The 21,049-nt window shown below is 36.0% G+C and overlaps 1 protein-coding gene across 5 annotated transcripts in view; it reads right to left on the bottom strand.

Annotated features, from left to right (window-relative positions):
* The window catches only part of HERC2 (HECT and RLD domain containing E3 ubiquitin protein ligase 2), a 101,326-nt gene that overhangs the window by 41,686 nt on the left and 38,591 nt on the right, over positions 1–21,049 (bottom strand). For all 5 annotated transcript variants that reach the window (XR_013774880.1, XM_079310993.1, XM_079310995.1 and 2 more), the window contains exons 18-47: positions 20,599–20,827; positions 20,400–20,524; positions 19,761–19,939; positions 18,657–18,841; positions 18,134–18,289; positions 17,684–17,869; positions 16,683–16,853; positions 16,473–16,576; positions 16,213–16,363; positions 15,381–15,595; positions 14,376–14,508; positions 14,152–14,279; positions 13,837–14,032; positions 13,112–13,248; positions 12,433–12,606; positions 12,205–12,341; positions 11,972–12,123; positions 11,356–11,547; positions 10,336–10,523; positions 8,502–8,694; positions 7,721–7,903; positions 6,969–7,153; positions 5,271–5,418; positions 4,970–5,166; positions 4,500–4,730; positions 3,729–3,864; positions 3,042–3,185; positions 1,521–1,663; positions 1,036–1,303; positions 736–878 (exon numbers count right to left, since the gene is read on the bottom strand). Coding sequence is in view for 4 of the 5 variants with exons in the window: in XM_079310993.1 (XP_079167119.1) it covers positions 736–878; positions 1,036–1,303; positions 1,521–1,663; positions 3,042–3,185; positions 3,729–3,864; positions 4,500–4,730; positions 4,970–5,166; positions 5,271–5,418; positions 6,969–7,153; positions 7,721–7,903; positions 8,502–8,694; positions 10,336–10,523; positions 11,356–11,547; positions 11,972–12,123; positions 12,205–12,341; positions 12,433–12,606; positions 13,112–13,248; positions 13,837–14,032; positions 14,152–14,279; positions 14,376–14,508; positions 15,381–15,595; positions 16,213–16,363; positions 16,473–16,576; positions 16,683–16,853; positions 17,684–17,869; positions 18,134–18,289; positions 18,657–18,841; positions 19,761–19,939; positions 20,400–20,524; positions 20,599–20,827 (5,109 nt within the window). In the remaining variant the exon portion in view is untranslated. The remainder of the gene's footprint in view (positions 1–735; positions 879–1,035; positions 1,304–1,520; positions 1,664–3,041; positions 3,186–3,728; positions 3,865–4,499; positions 4,731–4,969; positions 5,167–5,270; positions 5,419–6,968; positions 7,154–7,720; positions 7,904–8,501; positions 8,695–10,335; positions 10,524–11,355; positions 11,548–11,971; positions 12,124–12,204; positions 12,342–12,432; positions 12,607–13,111; positions 13,249–13,836; positions 14,033–14,151; positions 14,280–14,375; positions 14,509–15,380; positions 15,596–16,212; positions 16,364–16,472; positions 16,577–16,682; positions 16,854–17,683; positions 17,870–18,133; positions 18,290–18,656; positions 18,842–19,760; positions 19,940–20,399; positions 20,525–20,598; positions 20,828–21,049) is intronic.

Genomic DNA, 21,049 nt, shown 5'->3' with positions numbered 1-21,049 from the left:
TTCACTAAAGGCAATATATAGCAGATTTTCATTGCAATACTGATAAAGATAGCAAAAGCTGTCATGTCAATTTCCTTCAAAATATAATGTGTTAATTTTAATTTAAAAATCCCATATGTGCAAGACAACTCAAGTCCTTCAAAGATAAACAGATATATGAAACCCATTTAATTTTATTGAAAAGTCCTTTTTTGAAACAGTTCTGAAAGTCAGCAGAAGACTAATATAAATAAAAAACATTAAAGCCATTACACTCAATAGGCACTGTGACAGTAATTTTATTATCAGTAAGTGGGAAAAGTTTTTATAAGGAAAAGGCTAAGTTATTTAATAGATTTTTTTGCCATTTATTCACTAGTTCTTAAGTCCTTCGTTGTAGGTAACATGTTTGTTTTTCAGACCAAGAGAAGGGAGAAGGGAGAACTCCTCTACCAATATTATACTATAAAATCAACTATTTTTGAAGAAATCAAGAGCATCTACCATAGATACTTGGAGAAACACTAGTAAAACATCTACCTGTATTCTCACAAGGATACATATATAACTCACAAAGTATTTATGGATTATTCTCACTTGTTTTATGTCATGTCTTAGAAACACAGGGCAAATATGATCCTTGTTTCTGTTTTGAAAGCTTGGGACAGTAAATTGTCCTTGTACCCTCACCATTTTCCCAAAAAGGGAAAAATTACAAAATTTGCAGCTAGCTAGGTTTACTAAATTAATACTTACAACAGGACAAGCAGCTTCAGCTTCTTCCACTTCTTCTGCTATTTCCTCATCTGAATATTCATCAGAGATAGTATCAGCATCAGAAAGATCCGTAATTTGAACATCAGGGTGATCCAACAACCAGCCAACTAAGGCTTCCACTCCTAACACAGAAAACAAACTCAGTTTGCCTCCAAGGGATTCTCTGACATCCTTAAGATTGTATCCAAAAAAAGGATAACAACTGCTCCCTCAAAAGTATTTTTAATCAGCTTGCAACTCTTCTCCTTCCAATATTATTAATTTTTCTAAACACAATACCTGGTAATCCAGAAGCACTTCCAGAGGTTCCTGACAGAGATTTTAGTGCAAATTCTATATTTTTCCTAGGGAATCCCATTTCCATGAGTTGAACTACAATGGGGAGAGGTGGAATTGGAGATTGTTTGCGTTTCTTTACTTTTGTTGGTCGGATATGTTGCACTGTAATGGGTGTTGTAGCTTCACTAGAGCTGCAGTCTTCAAACAGTGGAGTTGAAGGATGTGTAGACTCCACAGCCAGATACTGGCACACTGCCAAAGCAGCAGCCTAGAGGTGAACAAATAAATCAGTCCAAGCAAAACAAGAATATTTAGAATATTTAGTAGGTTTGTGTGTGAGAACATGCATGCCTTAAATTAAACATTACTTGCCTAAAAGGGTTCAGTGTCACTTCTTTTTTTAATCTATAGTTTAATAAGCTTCAACTGGAATGTGAATTTTAAAGAGTTATTTCTCAGGTTACTTAGCAGAAAACAGACTCTACCTCAAGCTCCTGTTTGTCAAATATGGCTTTCACAGGTGATGGTTGAGTAGCAGCTGACAAAAGTTGCTGCAAAAGGATCATGGGAGGCTGAGGTCCTTCAGGAGACATATCTCCTATGTCAGGAGAGGCAGCTGCTCCATCCTCTTAAAGAAAAACATGATTTTAACCAAAGCCATGTAAGATAGTCAATCAGGAGACTTATTCTAGGGCTTACTGTTACTTTTCACATATTTCTTCTCCAGAGATAAAATGCATTTAAAATTAAGTCATATGTACCAAATCTCCGTACAAGAAAGCAAGTACAAAATTTAGAAAAACAATATATTTATTAAAATACACCTAAGACATGTCTAACAGAAACTACTCAGTGGACTGCACCTTGTGTCTTTTGAGTCCACCTTTTTTTCAACAAGGCTATTAGTAGGAGGTACTTCCAGGATAAACCACTTGATATAGACAACCAAGAATTTTAATGACCCCAAAACCATGGTGTATGCTTTCTGGATTTTTTTCTAAATATAATGCATTAATTACTGGAGTTATTTTCTCCATAATGTACCTATTAGGAACAGCTCCCTTTAGATATTCATTGTCCCTTCCAAACAGGATGCTTTTATTGAATCCATTTGTTCACAATTCTGCACCTTTCATATTTAATTTTGTATTCCTGTTGGCATAAGCATTCATGTTTCCTAAATCTTCACTGTGACTATCACACAAAAATGTTCTCTCTTCATTAAACAATAAAAAAATAGTTAATAGTCCTCAACATATGTTGTTCTGTTTTTTTAAAAAAAATTGTTCTTCTTTTTTTGCCCTTTAGAAACAATGGTAAGAGCTTCATTCCTAAAAAAATCCTTTAGATTCTGTTGACTTAAAATCTGGCAATTGACAAAAAACCCCACAGAAATATCCATACAAGATAAAGATACTATTACATTTAAAGATATTGCATGCTTCACAAATACCCAAAGTATTAATAAATACTCCAAAGTATTGACAGCTATCCTAAAAGCTGACACAGTTACTGTATTTATTTTTATATGCAGAATGCAGGTAGAAGAAATAATTCTAATTATGAGAACTACAACTCCTTCAACTCCTTTAATACTGTGCTTAAGAAATTGTTTTTCCATACTTGTTTCACTGGAAACTGCAAGATGTTTCAAGTAAAATCAATACCCAATTTTAACTTTGAAGTAGAAAAATAAAACCACTGCAAAGAGTATTAAGTATTTTAAAGTTACTTACAAAGCTTACTAACTATAGAAGACCTACAAACTTAGCTAACTCTAGTATTTCAAGCTGCAAACACCTGACATTCCAAGTTTCCAAATCTTGAGTTAAAAAGATAAAATCTTTTTAACACAAGAGCTTAAAACATACACACATTTAAATTTTTAATGTTTAGAGAGGAAACTGAATTTCCACTGCCCAACATCCAGTAGCAAGGGTTATGGTCAAATACTCTATTGACCATCTAAACAAAGACCAGCACAGTCAGGTAGCATTTCAGAATACCTGCAGGATTTAATGCACACTCCTGAACAGCTGGCTGAGATAAGATCTGCCTTAGTGTATCCTGGTGAGAAAGCAGAGCTCGTCCTGCTTTTAGGATGTACAGCTTTAACTGCTGGCACCGCAGCAGATCCAGATCAACTTGACCTATTGAAAGATTAAGAAATATTAAGCAGCCATTAGTGCTAGAAACCTCTTGCATTAGAGAAGAAAGATTACCATTCATACAACCTCAGTCCAAACACCAGTTTACATCTTAACTCACTGTGTACAGATCACAAGTCAGTTGAAACAGCACACAGATCAAAAGTCTGCACATATTGTATGTCTCACGTTATTAAAATACTCTCTTCCTACTTTTCACACCCTGGACAATCATACAGCTTATTTATAACACAGGAAGTACAGCTAAGATGTTACTTGGATCCAGTATTTTAAATAACTCAGTACAGTGAGAGTCCCAAACTTTATTTACATTTTCCCAAAGACATTACACTTGCAGTGTGCAGAGCTATTCAGTCTCTAGCTAAACTTGTCTCTTCAGTGCCTATTATCCAGTGCTGACTAAGAACACAGGTAAGGTTCCAGGAAACCCTTTTCCTTATCTATGTTTGCTAATACTAGTATTTTTCTCAGAGCATATTCATCTACATCCCAAGGAACCGAACAGCAAAAAGCACTCAACTGTACCTGAAAGACCTTGATTGGGAGACTTCATTCTTTGTTTTTCTATTTTACTTCCAGCCAGATTTACTAGTTGAGCCCAAATGGACAGCATAGGTTCAGTGAAAGGCAAGTTGTTCACATTAAAAGCCACAACTGGAAGCTAGATGGGGGGTAAGAGCCAGACAAAAAAAACAACAAACAAAACAGGTAAGCATTTTCCTAAAATCTCAAAGTCATTTGAAAGTTTCAATGGTTATTAACTGCAGAAGAGGAAAAGTATCATTTGTTTTACTGCTTTTGACCAGGAACAACTAGACAGGATTTCTACTCCCTACACAGCTCCTAAGCCTGAATTTGCACCACAAAATTGCAGGTCTTGGTGAAAAAGCACAACAGAGTCAGAACAAGAAAGAACTCCAGACTCTGAAGTAGACCAGGCATTTGGCCTACAAGTGAAGTTGTATCAACCAAATCAAGATCCAATTCCAAATACCCAAGACTTTCTACATTAGTTAGCAAATCAAGTTAAACAGAAAGCTTCTCTCATCTAAGAGAAAATATAAACCAAATTACAGTAATAGCTTAAATCCCCTTTTCTTTCACCTCCCCAGCAAATGATGATGAGGGTTTAAAGGTCCTCCAGAAGTTTGTATGAGAACCATCTTACATGTGCATTCAGAGCATTGTGTGTGTTGAATGTCAGTGCATTTAGCCAATGGAGAACAAATACTTTCTTTGGTCCATATTAGAGTTTTAAACCTTCTCAGTACTAAAGCCTTAATAAAACAAACTTACTGGTTTGAGCTGATTCAGAGGGCACACTCTGCATGTTCTCATGTCATAGAACTGCACAGTGATTTTCCCTTTTGGGGTGATGCGTGTCACCGTGCCTTCCCCAAATTCATCATGAACTACTTGTCCTCCCAGCCTCAAGCGACTGTCTATGCCACCAATCACAGCCAGCACTGCCATCAGAGCTCCCACCTCTGGATTCTCAGTGTCAGGGAAGTAGTCATCCAACACAGCCTAACAAAAGAACAATGAAATTCAACTGTAGGGAGAAAATACACCCTTCTATCTGCTTTAAAATACAAAGTTCATCACACATATTTCAACTTAAAAATTACAACACAAATATATATATATATAAAAATAGAAAAATGGTTTCAATATTAAGCTTAATATTGTTTACAACGATTTAGTATTTATAATTTCAAAATAAATATAGCTATAAAAATGAGCTTATTTTAAAACGTGGAAACTACCCCTTCTGACTGTTTTCCTGCAAAGATGTGGGTGATGGAGGTTAGCTGAGAGTTGATGTACTTGTTTATGAGTCCATTCCACTGGCTGAGCGAATGCAGCGTCCTCAGCAGTGCCACTATCTCTTCTGCTAAAGTACTACTATGAGTGGCAGTTAGAGAAGCTTGGGGCCTGGCCTTTCTCCTCCTCAGAGTAGATTCTGGAATGACAACACAACAAAAAAAAAAGTGGCACAACAGTTATGAGTTTAATACACACATTTCCCATACATAAAATCAAGCCACTGAGGGAAAATTCCTCTACCTCTGAGTAGTGGGATATCCGAAGAACAAGTACTAAGCAGGCTCCCTAAAAATCCAAACAGTTTTTCCACAAGAAATTTCATGTCTCTTGACCTTTCATTTTTATCCCAGGATGGAAGTACTGCTTTCAATAAATGTACAGCAAGGATCTAAAAAGAGAACAAAATTAGTGTTATTCTAGTCTACGTCACCAAATACTAAAGAAACTCTCAAAATACTAAGTACAGAATGACATTCTTAAGATTTGCTTTCCTTTGTAGTTCTTTCTACAATGCTGATTTCTTTCCATCTGTGAAAATTACAAAGCTACTGATCTCAAGTTTGCTGAGGAATATTTTAAAAAAGTGGACACAGTTCAGAGTCAGTAACAATTCTACTGGCACATTATTTTAGTGAACCAATCTCTTCAATACTTAGAACATGAGACACACATGCACATTGAGAAACAAAAGTAAATAGCAAAGGTAGCAAAACAGAATGGGGAAGTTTGTTCAGATTGAAGACTCAGAAATTAGCATGAAGACATATTTCAGGATGAAAGGTTTCAAGTGTCCTGCAAAGAAGCTATAAAAGTTAAAATTCATGAGATATAAAGCTGTATGGTGGAAGGCAGACAACAGCAGCCACACAGACACTCAAAAGTAGCTACTGTGAAACCAGGGCCTCCAACAGTCCAGAAAGAACAGGCTGAATCTCTGAACCCAGACACTCAGTGCAGCACTGACAAGGAAAAGGGAAAGGTATAGCACTGCAATAACAAAGAAAACAGGGGACTGCATATTTTGAGAGAACTCTGCCTTTGCAAACTTCTATCAATAACCTGTCTCTATAGAACTTCAAGGTCTCAGTCTTTTCCTTGTTCTTAAATTAGGTGCTGGTACATAAGGAATGGTCATTTCTCTTGAATATTCCCTGAACAGCACAGATGACTCTACTGCACTAAGTCCTGGATGATAACAGAAGTTTCAACATAGTAAAACTGGCAAGAATTTACTGGAAGATCACACAAAAATGAATAGGCCTTTATGACACAAGGTTTTAGTTAAGAAATGCTGATGGCTTATCAAGGAAAAGAATAAGATGATCATTTGACCCCCCAAGCCTCAAAATTTGGTAGAATTATTCCATAATAAATTTTCAGTCCCATGAAAATGGCACTAACAAAATGCTAAGGAATGGCAAAAGAAGAAAAAAAAAAAGAGAAAGTTAAAAGAAAAGAAGGAAAAGAGAAAAGGGGAAAGATGACAAGGGAAATCCAATACCAAAATAAGAGGCAAAGATGTAGCTTCTTAAGAGAGACTTTATTTAAATTATACTTTTCGATGGAAAGTAGACAATACATAATTTGGTTACTTTAAATGAAATTTAACTTCTCCTAACCATACTGTTATTCTTTTGTTTATTCAACTCATAGGAAACATTATATGGGAGTTTCTGAAGCACAATTTTGGAACACTATTTTGACCTTTCTTTCAATTGAACAAGGGAGTCCATAGTATCCTGAAGGCTCCAAATTTAAGAGATGTAAATTTAAAACAGTAATTATTAAATAGCAAGAAAATGTTACCTTTCTCCCAACAAACTAATAACTGATTTATGGACATCTCCCAGCTGCTTTGTAAAATACCATTTGTTTTAAAACAACCAAAGTCTAGTCATTTTATTACCTATTGAGTTAATTTGTAAATACACACATTACCTGTCTCTGTAGTGAAGCAGCAGTGAAAGATTCATGCCCCTCAACAATTTTCATTAGCAAAGTTATCCACTGAGATGTACTAAGAGTGCTGCACATCTGAGGCATGAGTGCTATGCTTCGAATGAATCCCAACGTGCACCAACTCCTATGCTGCTCTTTATAAACTAATTTATTTGGCAAGGAAGCTAGAAACAAAAAGATATATATTCATGTGACAGTTGACTTTTTCACCAGCTGTGTAGTTCTCTATATGCTATATGGAGCTTTTTTGGAGAAATCAGAATAGCAAACTATTTCATGTCTTTACATGAAATAATAAATTCAATTTTAGAGCCTGTAATTAATTTCATAATTAATTATTAATTAATTATAATTAATATACAATTCTCATCATTACGCTGTTTCCTCATTTTAAAGTAGTTAACAGCATTACTTCTGAAATTACAAAAAAGCTACAAAAAGGGATATGACATACCCAGTTGCCAAACACAAAAAGTTTGCTAATAAATTAATTGTCTAAGTCAACAATCCATATCTCATGCATTTCTTCTGCTTTTACTGTTTATATTCTAAGAATGCACAGGACCACTTATATTGCCTTGAAAAACTAAGATTTTAAAAGCCCTGAAAACACATTTTCCAGCCTTTGGCCTTAAAAAGATTAAAAACTAGTAAGAAAAGGTTTACAGACTTACAAATCAACAAAGCACAACACAGAAGCACACAGTTCAGCCTGCTGCTGTGCAATATACCTGATTTATCTATTGTTCCACTCTCCACAAGCATACGGAGCAGACCACACAGAGTCCGAGTAGCATCGCTTTGCATGACTTCAGCATGGACACCAGCAGAGAGACACAGTGTCTGCAACAGGTTCACTGTACTTGTCAGCATCATGGAAGTAGGGTGGAGATTCCTTTCAACTTGTTCTCCTTCTGAAGGGAGACACAAAAGGCAAAGGAATACGTTAATACTGAGTTATTTTATCTCATGAGTGTTCTCAAACAAACATTATGTGAATGATTTGTCATAAATATATTCTCTGAGAGGATCTGACATGAAAATTCCTTACTGACAACTCCAAGAGCAAAATATAAACCAGGTATTTTGCACATATATTTTCAAGTTTTTCTCTAGCAGTACCCAGCTGAAAAGAATCCCAAAGTATTGCCAAGAACAGGGAAACACTGACTAAATTATTATTAAGCCATATAAAAATCCCACTTCAGACTTTTATTAACGTATGTTAAAATGTATACCTCCAGGTATGTGTAACTGAAACTATTTCAACTGAATAATACTATTTTCTCTGACGCATGAACATGCAACAAATGTAACAGCATATTGTCTGTCTTCTTTTCCAACAGTAAAGTTATATTAAGAAAGATTCTGGTCAGAAGCACACACCTATTAAATGAATCTTCTCTGATGAAGCACTTGCTCCTGTGAGAAAACTGTTTTATATTACAAGATGCCAATTTTAAAATTCAACTAAAACTGTGCTTCTACTTTTACAATGTATTTTCTTTTTACCAGAATCATCCTCAGTGTCTGAATCCTCTGTTGTGGGCTGCGTTGCAGGTGGTGGCTCAGCTAGTTTGAGATCATATTTTCCCTCCTTTCCCATTCTGTAAGAATTTGTACTTCCAGTGTCCCACTGCACTCTAATCCAGCCATCTTCTCCCAATTCTCCAATCACACGACCCAAACCTGGTGTGGGTCCATCCTGACAAAAAAAAAAAAAGGTTCAAGTCACACAATCAACAACACTAATTCTTACCCAAAGCTCATAAAATAATAATGCAATTGCTCCTTTTTGCTGTTAACCTAATGATTAGGTAGTAAACATGTAATGGGGTTTCAAAAATCAAGCATGAAGTTAGAAAGCATTTCCCAATTTTCAAAAGAATTACCCTAGTAAGCTGCATATTTGGACATTCATGATTAGATCTCTTTTACTGTATCTTATATAAAGACTTACATAAGTCCTACATAGTTGAAAATGTATACTACCATAGCAAATAAATTATTCAGCTTCCTGTTAAATGGTAAATTAATAGAGTCTCACTAAAAGAAAATTTTAAACATGTCTAAAAATGATGCTAAACAAACACATAAAATAATTTGATTCTCTCTTTAATTTGTGGTAAATGGTCAGAATTGCACAGCATTGCTGTAAGACAGTAAAGGACTGATAAGGCTGGCTGTGAAAAACAAAGCTGTGTCTCTTGCTTATCTTGCACCTGTCTCTAGCAAAGCCTGTCCCAACTGAGTGACATCCCAAATGACACAGAGCTTTCATGCACTGATGTTGTTTCAGTGAGGCACAGAAGGGCACCTAGGCCCAATCAACAGCCACATTCCCTTCAGCATGAAAAACAAGCCTTGGTATAAATACAGTTCATTCAGAAGACAAGGATGCACACAAAGACCTTCTGGTGAAGGTGAGAGAGTCCCTAATGCTGCCTCAGTACATGGAGGAGGACCAAAGTGTTTATTCTACCTCTATTGTCAACCATAAATTCTGACAAAAGGTCAGAATTTATATATTATTAACTTAGGCACTCTCAGGATGCAGATGAAGGAAAAGATTGGATGTGTAATAATACATGTATGACCAAAGTCACCAAAGCCTACCTATAACATAATTGTTCCATCACATTTGTACAAGCCAAAATTTACAGTGCAAAAGAGTGGTAAAAAAAAAGAGGGGCAAAAAGTGCTGGAGGGGGAAAACTCTGCCTACTCAGGATCTGTTGACAGACTACTTCTTTTTTCTTTTCCCAGAGAAAGGCCTAATGTGAGCTTTGCATCTCCAACAGCAGTGGAGCACACCTGGGAATATAGATTTACATGCACACAGATATGTATATGTGTGTGTATAGTGCTATTAGATCTCCTACAATACTCTGTGTCACAACACATGCTGGCACTCTGTAGTTATTGCACTTATCATCAGCAATCCTGAGCCTGCTTTTCTGGTGCTTTAATTAACCACACTATTTGTGAAATGGAATCATGCAAGTCCTTACTGAATCCAGCAGACCAACAGAACTGCACTGGTAAACTGCACTGTTTGTGCTTCTGTGCTCATGCAAGTTCTCCTCCAAACTTGGCCAGACTTACAATGCCAAAGTGAGCTACAATCAGAAATTCAGAAATTCAACCCAGATGTAGCAAGTCCCTCTGATTTCTAAGGACCAGCTGGAATGCAAGATTTATTTTCTGTTAAATTACCACATCCTTAATACAACATTTTTGGAATGCAAAACACCCTTAAGTTTGATTGGTCAGAAACTTCAGATAGTCCACTGAAAAGAGACTTTAGATGATAACACAGCCAAAATCTGTATGAAAAAAGTTGTACCTGATCACCCCATTTCCAGTCTACCCCTCTCACCACTCTGGTACCAATTTTCATCATGGCTGCCAGCTCTGGTCCAGAAACAGGGAGCTGAACAGGTGTAGTTTCCTTTCTTGATTCTTCTAGGACTGTAGCAGAAGCCCCATGAGAAGAGGCAATCATATCTTCCTCAATATTATCAGAACTGGGTCCTAACAAGGAAAGAACATGAAAGAGATTAAATCCAGCTACATGTGTATATGTAAGTATCTTTGTCACACATAAAATTACAGGCACTTAAATTTGTAACAGAAAAGCAGCAATAAACAGGAAAGCTGACTAGCAGGTGGCAAGTCAAACAACCTTTTAGAAAATTGGGTGCAATTGTTATGAATGCACAGGAATTGAAATACTTAATTTTGAATGAAAAAACAAATGACAAATAAGACATTAATAATGATGACTCAAATGGCTCAATGGTTCTACTAACAGAATTTTTTTGAAAAATTTTTGGTGCACACCTGAGATAAACACAAGTTACAGGAACAAAGGTTTGCTATTATCTAAGAAAACAAAGAGAAAAACCATGGCAATTCAAATCATAGCAAAAGATACCAGAGAACAAAGAAAAGAAAGAAAACAAAGAAAGTTTCATGCTTAAATATGCAGACTGTGAACATTTTTCATATGTAGAACAAATGAAATGGAGAGTAGAGAGTAGGCTGTTTTTATTACTTTCATTTTAAATTTTCCATTTTTAATATATTTGCAACAGTTCCACTAAAACTACACATTAACTGATATTTTAGAAAAGTATGGCCAAAGCAAACACTTTATGAAAAAGATTGGATAAAGACTGCAATTAAATAAACCTGTTTTTCAATCATGCTTGCAGATGTGGTTTTTGTATCAGGGTAAAGGTAAATACCATTAAGCACTATCTTTAAGCAGCAAAGTGATTTTGTAAATTGGGTACACCAACAGGTAAAAAACACAGATGTGTAAAGCAAATGCTGTCCTGCAAGCAAGAAGGAAGGTCTGTACCTATCAGCCGCAGCGCGGTTTGTGTCAGGGCCAGCATGCCAGAATTGAGGAGGAGGCTCAAGGTGTTGGCGCCGTGCTGCAGTGTCAACATGTTCAGCATGACCAGCAGGAAACGTGCTTGAGGAATAGTTCCAAGACTTGGTCCTGCTGGATTCTCATTAGTGATTGTTTGAAGAGGAACAGGCTGCAGACCTAGTTCAAACATAATATAAATAACAAAGTCAGTTGATATTTGAGAGCTACGGTAGAATAGGTTATAGATTTGTTTGATTGATGGTTTAAAATATTTTTTATTCCCTGCTTGGCTTTGAGAACTTACAAGCAGAAGTTCCAAAAATCTAATTATACTTACTATTTTACTGCTAAAATGTTACTAATGAGTAATCAATCATCTGTTGCTGGGAAATCAACAATATACTCAAACACTGAAAAGTGTGTTAACAAGAGGTCAAGGTGGGGAGATGAGAACAACACACAGAAACAGTTGAAGTAATTCTCAACACAAATTAATGGAACTAATTTCGACATCCTAATTATTTGAAACTTTAAAAAATAGAACAGTAATATTAATGTAAAACAGTTTTCCCACAGAAAACAGCAACAAGATGAGATTCACCTAGTTCTTTAAACTTGGCATTAGCATCTAGCAAGATGTTCCGGACATTCTGAATTGCCCACGCGTACAACTTCCCAAAAGTCACTTCCAGCAGCATTCTGTTAAACGGTGGGATCAGATCAACGTCCTTCAGACAGTCAGTAAGAGGCTCCCTTCGAAGAAAAACAACACCAAAAATAAGTATTGCTTTCTTATTAAAGAATTGTGGAAGCAAAAGCAACAAGAAGTTGTACCCTATATTGGCTCCTTCTGGAATAAGCCTCTGCCATCCACAGAACATGGCATACTGCACAGATGGGAGCAAAAAATTTTTAGCTGATAATTTCAGAATAGTGTCTATTCCCTCCAGACGAACTTCTGCTCTTTCCAACTGTCAAAGAGAAAAAACAAATTGTCATACTTATGTAAACTGTTAATAACTGTCATAATTATGTAAGTGGCACATTTTTTGTTCATGTTACCTGTTTTAATAAACATTTTCTCATTTTTTCTACATCCACTGGCTCTTCTTTAAGTGCAAATTCAACAATAGTGTTAAGGAGGGCAGACTGTGGATACAAGCCTTGAACATTTTGCTTCAGCCATTTGTATTTGTGGACACCTGTCACTGTACTCAAAATTGGCTGCCACTTATCCTGCAAAACAAGAAGGTAGCATGTCAAAACTTTTTAAACTATTTCAAAATACTGAAAATATAAAGTTATTTCATGTAAAACAATTTCCAAATTTAAAATACTGGGAGGTCCGGGGGGAAAATGAAAACTTCCTCAAAGTCAGGAAAGAGCTTATTATTTTAAGTCATTATCTTTTTTACTATTTCTACATAAAATTTCAAATGTCTTAATATTAAAAAAGAGGAAGCAATCCATCACAACATTTAATTTTGAAATGAAACTTTATCTGAAGTTATCAATAATTTAAAAATTAGAGAAGGTATATTTACATTCACTAAATACATAGTGCAACCTTATTTTTAAAAACCATTCCAGGCTTCAGTGAAACAACATGTCATACTTAATTATACATCCCAAATCTCAATATCAGAACATTAAATGTTAAGTTATAGCATTCATGCTTTAGCTAATTCTTTTTCTCTTTTTATTTTTATTGACAAGGTTGATTAAAAATCTGGTATCATACCTTGGGTGATTTGATTGGTATGGGCTTTTTATCTATAGGTACAGGACTGTGAGGTACCACACAAGATTCTTCTAAATCACTTTCTTCATTTCCTATTTTGGATTCTTCTACATCAGCAGATTCAGATTTTTTTGGCACTATAAAAAAAGTATTATTTTTTCATGCAGTCTGATTACATTTTACAGAGGCACATTTTTAGGTTTGCATGATAACCTAAGCACATACAATGCTTAAGATCTGTCTGTAATAAAATGGAAATGTATTCTTGGTGAACTGTATGTCTAACTATTACCAAATTAACTCTGGTATTATCTGCAATATGCTTTTATCTTTAAAGACAAACTTGAAAACCCCTTTGGTGTCTGTTCACCACATTAATTTATTTCCAGTTAAGTTACTCCTTGACTACACTTTAATAAAACATAATTGCTAAAAATACGTCACTTCCAGTGGAACGTTACTAAAAGCAATCCAGATATGATATTGTACAATCCTTTTTAATACATTGGAACATGAAGAAACACACCTCAACTTGACACTTTCATTTGCCAGTTCTTGCAGTAGGATCTAACATGAAACCAAAGGTTTAGAAAACTACATGAAAAAGCAGCAGAAAGCAAATGGCTTTGATTCTTTATCTAAGAAGAGCCCCATATAGCAGCAAACCTTGAAATAAGAAGGATTTCCATTGTTTCAAAGAGAATACAACATGAATTCTGCCTTACCTCTTTTTTTCCTTTTTTCTCTAATGATTTTCTGAGCTACCCTTCGCCATCGGGGCAAGGAACTAAGCAGTTTAAATTTGGACATGATAGAGAGATCATTGCAAACAGCAGGACGCAGCTCATTGAATAAGAATCTCAAACGCTCAATGACGGGAGCACACACTTCCTTGTAAGAACGCCCTTGCTCCTGATGTGTCTACAACAGACATTGAAAGATTAAATTATTGTATAATACACAATTAAATGAACATAAAACTTTTCAATAAAACACTTCAAATGAAAATTATTCTTAACAGCAGCAGCTAAGAGGCTTACCTTAATCAGTGAGCATTTTGCTTGGTAGACAACGCGACACACATCCACTACAGATTTTGGTAAGGTTTTGTGCTTTACCTGGTCAACTCCAAGGGTACCAGGATGAACAAGAGACAGTGCTACATGACCTTAATGGGAAAAGACAATGTTTGAATATGCATTTCCATATCCATCCAAAGCAGAGTTTACACTGGTCAAAACAAACACACCACAAGCCTACCTACCCAAATCTTCGTGCTTTAGAAGACAACACAGTAACAGACGTCCTACTTCTTCCACAGGATGCTCAGGAGGGAATGTGATTGGTGTTGTTAAGTGACACTGTTTACAGTATCTCTCTATTTGACACAAGAAGTCCTAAGGAAACACACAGCAGTCTCTGTTTAACTTCGGTTTTAAAATACAATGGAAGAACTCAAAATATAACAGGCAGCATTTAAATAACACTGAATTACCTCCACAATCTGAACTAACATTGCTGAGATATAATACACAGTGTGTGCAATTTAACACACAACAACTAAAACCCAATACTATAAATATCCTACATCCTTTCTCCTGTATGAAGAGAGAAATGTATGACTCAAAGAATAAAGCTACTACTGCTTTGATCTCCTCATGAGATAGTCAGGTCACCTAACACAATTTTCAATCGTCTTTTGATAAATCATATCATTATCATATTCCCAAAGACAGACTTAGGGTTTTTTTTCATAAAAGAGCTGAACTCAGAGGGTTAGAAAATCAGAATGTATCACAGAAGATAATGATCAATGTAAATAACAGGGTTTTTCACAATATCCACAATTCCAACCATGTGAAACTTGAACCTCAAGGCCTAAAGGGATTTTAAGACAAAGACATACATGAATCTAAAACATAAAATACATTTGCACCTTGACAAAAAAGCTCCATGTCAGTTCAGCTGGAGGTGAGCAGGATCTCACAATGCTACCAAAACTTGACAGGAGAAGTAATGCATTACTAATTTTTTGTAATACTCAAATTATTTAGTTCTCCCACTCAAAAATTTAGAAGAAATAACATACTGTTATGCTATTAAGTGAAATATACACATTTTATCCATTAGCAATACTCAACCATTCCTTTCACAAAAAATAATTCTGAAATAACTTTTTCAATTGCTTTGCTCTAACCTTTGGAGAATTTTCACCACCAATACCACCCTTCAGAAACAGTGTCTGTGCACAGAACTACTGAGGGCTTACCTTCACAGTGTGATCTTGAATATTATTATCTGCAATAGCTTGGAGAAAGGGTTGTGAATGGTCACTCAAAGTCAATCGATGTGTATATAGCTTTGATTTATTTGGGGTAGTGTTACCAGGTGAACTGCAATGGTCTTCATCTTTTTCCTCATTGTAACTGTAATGAATCTGACTAGTTTGCAAGCCTCCAGAAAAGATTGATGATTTCAACCATTCTAAAATAAAGAAAATATGAGTGAATATTCTGATCAAAGACTAAGCTATCGAGACTCAATTTCCTCTAATAAAATTCATTCACAGGCTTCAACAACATTGAGCAAGTTTCTCACTTGCTGAAAATTTTTCACAGGAAAGAAGAGTTCTTTAACCAAGAAACAATTAACTAACAGGGCAGCCATCATATGTTTTGAGATACAAGGCCTTAGCAATTTTTCTGCCATTAATATTGAACTATACCTTCTATTCACCAAAACAAGACATCCAATAAGAAAACATTCCATACCACATGATCCAGGCACTCTTAACTGACAACAAATTGGCGAGATTGGAGACTGTGTAGCATTGTTTTATATTTAATGTTGCATACTATGAAACTCTGAATTAAACTGCTCAAAATTATCTAATCCCTATTTAAATCTTGCTAAATTATTGGGATCTTGATGAGTGTGGTATATTAAGAGTGTTAACGTTAAGAATAAAGAACTCCTACAGAAGATGTCAAGTCTAAAGAAGTGCTAAATTTTAAGTTAACTTATTTGCCCTTTGTCTTTTTCCTGTATGTTTTTGACAAATACTTATCACTTATTCAAGCTCAAAATGGCATCCTACTTACTGGCACATTCAATTTCCAGGGGAGAAAGTGGTGTGCTCATTGCCAGGTAGGAAGCATGCAGTCCAAGGAGAAGACCCAAATTCCGTTCTGTGTCTATCAGAGGTGATGACAAAGTGCTGATATCTGGTGTTGTAATCACTTCCTGGTCAGGCTGCACAAAAGAAACAGCAATTGTAAGCTAGAACTGAGCCCCAATAAGAAATCTGACAGCAAAGCAATGCTTGTCTTTAGTAAGCATTTAGCCATTATAACATTTTTACCTCTATGTATTGGCCAACACAGAAGGCGTGCATTGATTCCCTTGTGTCCTCAAACTGCAAAGCAGCTTCCAAAGCAACAACTGGGTCCTCACCAGCAAACTGAGCTAATGAAAGAATGAAGTAGTCAATACAATATCTAAAAATCTGTTAATTTCATCTGGTTTTGAAACAAAAGTAATTTGTGTCTTTAAGTCAGATGAAAATTCTCACCAAGTATGCTACTGCCAGTTAAAGACTGGGTTTGGAAGTCCTTTATATCATACACTTTCCCATCAATCACTGTCCAAAATCCTCCATCTTTGTTGTGGTTCTCTAGATCAGCCTTACGTATAAGTGTCACCTCTTCATTATTTCTGCAACTCTGGCCAGTAAAAAATGAACCTATCCATACAAAAAAGAAAAAGGAATTTATCAATAGCAAATCAGAAAGTAAGGGGTTTTTGGTGGACACTATTTTAATAGTTGCCTAATCCAATTGTTCACATCTGTTCAAAAGCTGCTTATTTTTTATATTCTCCAAAGTAAAAGTGATTATTATGCTCCTGTCTACATATTGTGCAATTAAACTGTCTGAATACTGTGTTCCTTTACACACTAATCTTTAATGTCATCCTGCATTGCCAAGCTAGATGGCTGTTTTTTGTGGAGGTGGAGCAGAGCAATCAGTTTTTTGCTAAATCACTCCTCAAATCACTTCTTCCTCCAAATTACTTTGGTTTTATTACTCACTTGCCTGCAAGGAATTTGCTGTATATTTCATTTCAGCTTAAATTCAGATATTTTAATATAAAAGAAGCCTCTCTTTTGACCACAGACACAGCTCATATTACAAAGTGCCCTGAGAAAATAAAAATTCCTTATTTCAAAGTTTTTACATTACTCATTCTTTGTATTACAGACAGAATTTAGTAACAAAATGCCTAGATGTACTACTCAGGTTTTCACTGCAACTTTTTATACTAAATATGCAAAATGATGTGAATTAATTCTTGAAAAAGTTGCATCTATACTCTGCTTAATGCTTCCACTACATGTAACTTCCTTAAGAATGTACTGACAGAAATAAATACTGCCTTAAGACTGCCATATAATTTGGTTAATAAAACTTTGTACTGTGAAGTAGGATTCCCTTCCTGAGAGTAGTTAATGAACAGCTATCATTTTTATACAGCTAATTTATGAAAGCAGTACAGATGCTGCTAAGTTCATACCCATTATTCCTGGCCATGCTAAATCCTCATTGTCATCCCTTTCCTTTCCAGGGGCTAAGTGGTTAAATCTGTCTAGATGTTCCAGCAAGCCAGCCAGCAGAGGGATGGCACCAGCTTCCTGCATTAATCCAGCATTTTTGCTGAGGAGTAGCACTATAGAAACTACCAGTTCTGGAAGAAGAATGCCTAAAAACAAAAAACAAACACAGAAGATACTCACAATTAGTTCAAGTTCTACATTCACTGCATTGCAGAAGTAAATAGCCATTATATATTCTGCCTTTGACTACAGTTGAGTGTTACAAAGCTCTTGCCTTCCTCATTGAATTTTCCCTCCTTCTCTCCCATTAACCAAAAAATTAAACTAACTTCTTCTTAGCCATTTAGAACTTTCAATGAAGTCTTGAAATTCCATGGAAGGGGAAGAAAATAGGACAAGTAAAAATCTACCTGTTAAATCTCCATCCACGACACAAGATACTTCAGCAAAATGCCTGTGACTAGTACAAGCAATGCTGGTTGCCACAGGGAGTATATCACCAATGTGTGTGCACAGAAGAGCAGTGTATTTCTTCAGTAAAGAACCAACACCTAAGAGGTCAGGACCTGTATAAAAATAAAGGAAGAGCACAGAAAACTATCACATAATTATATTTAATAAAAATACTTCAAAAGCTGACAAACTCTTCTGAAATTATGCCACTCAATATCAGCACTAATTTAGGAAATCACATTTTTAAATTATTTTTTAAAAGTTTATTATCCAAATCCTATTACTTAACAAAAAAAGAGATTTCACTTACAAAAAACAATGTCAATAAACTTTCAAATACTATTCAGACAGCAACTAGGCTGATAAACAAGACAAGAAGATAAACTAAAATAAGAAACTGCTATCGTACAACATCTATTACAGAAATACTTAGGGAGGGGTCAGAGGTCATATGCTTTTATTTTTAAAACCACAACTTACTGTATGTATTAGGGAGCTGGCCAACACAATCTGCTGGGTAAAGTTTGCTAACAAGCAGACGCTGAAAACGGAGCAACAGGTCCAGAGAAGCAGATCTCTCCTTGTTATAAATTTCTTGGTCCATGCAGGAAGAAATGCGACGAGCAACATCTTTGAGTTTGGCTATGGTCTGTGAAGCAATGTTCCTAAGTGGTAAAAAAGTATCACTTAAGGGGAGCTCAGTGAAGACAGTCCATTAAGCTTATGCTACAGTTTCACATAAATATATAAGAAACCTCTGCAAAGTTTCTATGCAGAACTTTCATTCCTTTGCATTGCAGTACTCTGAAAATCAATGGCTTTATGGATACACATTAGTTAAAAGGATTTGTAAAATACTTCAAGTTTATGCTTTTTGTCATCACTCACTGCAAAACACAATCTGACAATCTTTACTGAGAGGGTGCAGTGAAAGCACTACACAGCTCAAAATAATCTCAGTACTGATTAAACTAAATCGTTGCCATCGCAGTTAAGTGAAAAAGTAAAATAAATTTCTTGGTAAATTCATAATTATTTCATGCTATACATTCTCTGTTAAGTTCTCCTGTAGCTCCTCTGGCTGACATAAAGCAGCTTTGTTCTCAGCACCCTAATTGGTCATGCATTCATAAGTCTCAGTAAAGAATATAAAATTGAAGTTCCTTCGCTGCTTACAGTCTCCTTGAGGCAATTCTAAACAAATGGGACAAAATATTCAGTTCTAAACAAATTTGCAGTGATTCTCACACTTTGCAAGGACAGTCTTTTAAACATTTGTCATACATTTGATACAAAAGCTTTCAGATACTTCTTTCAGAGATAAACTATCAAAATCCATAAAAGCAAGGCAGTCCTCCTAGAATTGGGTAATTTAGCACAGAACATTACTCCTTGGCAAACATAACAAAGCAGAACTGCAGATAAGCTACAAGAATGTTCAATTATTTTGAATTCTGAGGAGCTAAAAAAGCTAGCAAGAGACTTCATTTGCAGCCAAAATTAACCATTGTTCAGCTGACTAGTTCACAGAACATCTAAGTACATCTTCTGTACAAAAGTAAAAGACAAATTCCAAACAATTACCTTAGTAACTGCTGAATTAACTGAACTAATGGTAAACTCTGTTTTCCTGCAGATTCATAGATTCCAGTGTTAATAAGATCTTTGTCCAGTGGAGTTCTGCTCCTATGAAGTGTTGATGCATTTGCTTCTTGTTCATCAATTTCTTTTTCTTTCTGTGCTTCTTTTTTAGCTTCAATGTCCTAAAAAAATAAATCAGGTAAAAGAAAACACACAAACTTATGCTATGATTATGAAACATTTTGCTAAGTAGTATTCATGGTAATAAGATCAAGTTACTTTTACCTACAGCAAAAATGAAACAAAACATGTTTGTATACCAAACAAAATGCGTATTGTACATTCTATAACAACCACACGGGCATATAATTAAAATGAAAGAATTCATTATAGTTATAGAATTCATTATAGAATTCATTCATTCTATATATATAGAATTATAATGAAAGAACTTCATTATAATAAAGAAGAAAGACAAACGCAGGGATGAGGGCGGTGAGGGTAAAAAAGAGTAAGGGAACTCCTCAAAACCATGCCAGTAGCTGCTGCACAGTTCACAATGGAAGGAACATTGACTCTTCCATTTTAGAAGTAACTAGTCACCTGCAGAAGAACCTGAACTGCAAAGCTGATGAACCATACCTGAATTTCTGCAGTGATAGCAGCGTTCAATGCAGACTCTAAGCCTCCATCAGCCATCAAGCTGCCCACCAAGAGATCAATCATAAATCTACGCCCCGGACTCACATTCATTTCGTTTCCTGAAACTAAGAATGGAAGAAGCTCTTAATGAGGTCCCAGTGCAAGGCCCAGACAGAGAGGCTCCAGCCTGAGGACCGACCTGCACTGGGCAGGAGCGCCGAGAGCGCCCTGGCGCGCTCCTCGGCCGTGGGCAGCAGCACGGACCAGCCGCTCTGCAGCACCGCCTGCGCCGCCGACTGCACCGTGTTCAGCACCCCCGCATTGCTGGCCAGGGTCACCACCGTCTGCTTCAGGCTGTTCAGCAGCATGCTGCCCAGGCCTAAGCCAAGGCATTCTGGATCCACCTGGTGACTAATGGCAGCGTGCAGCTGAAAAATAGAAAACAGGGAGGGGAAGAAAAGTTTTAATTAACAAGTGATATGAATTTGAAAGTCATTCCTGGAGCAAGTAAGTTCAGTGACCAAGATACAAACTTTCACCTCCAAATTGAAGGGAAATGCTGGCTTGCCTGCATCCTGAATTTAAACCAATACTCAAAGATTATGAATGTTAAGTGTAAGCCCCAAAGTTCTGAAGTATACCTAAAGAAT

This window comes from Erithacus rubecula, assembly GCF_903797595.1.
Source record: "Erithacus rubecula genome assembly, chromosome: 1".
Lineage (NCBI taxonomy): Eukaryota > Metazoa > Chordata > Aves > Passeriformes > Muscicapidae > Erithacus > Erithacus rubecula.
Note: the sequence above shows the minus strand (reverse complement) of the source record. Positions and strands in the feature narration are given on the sequence as shown.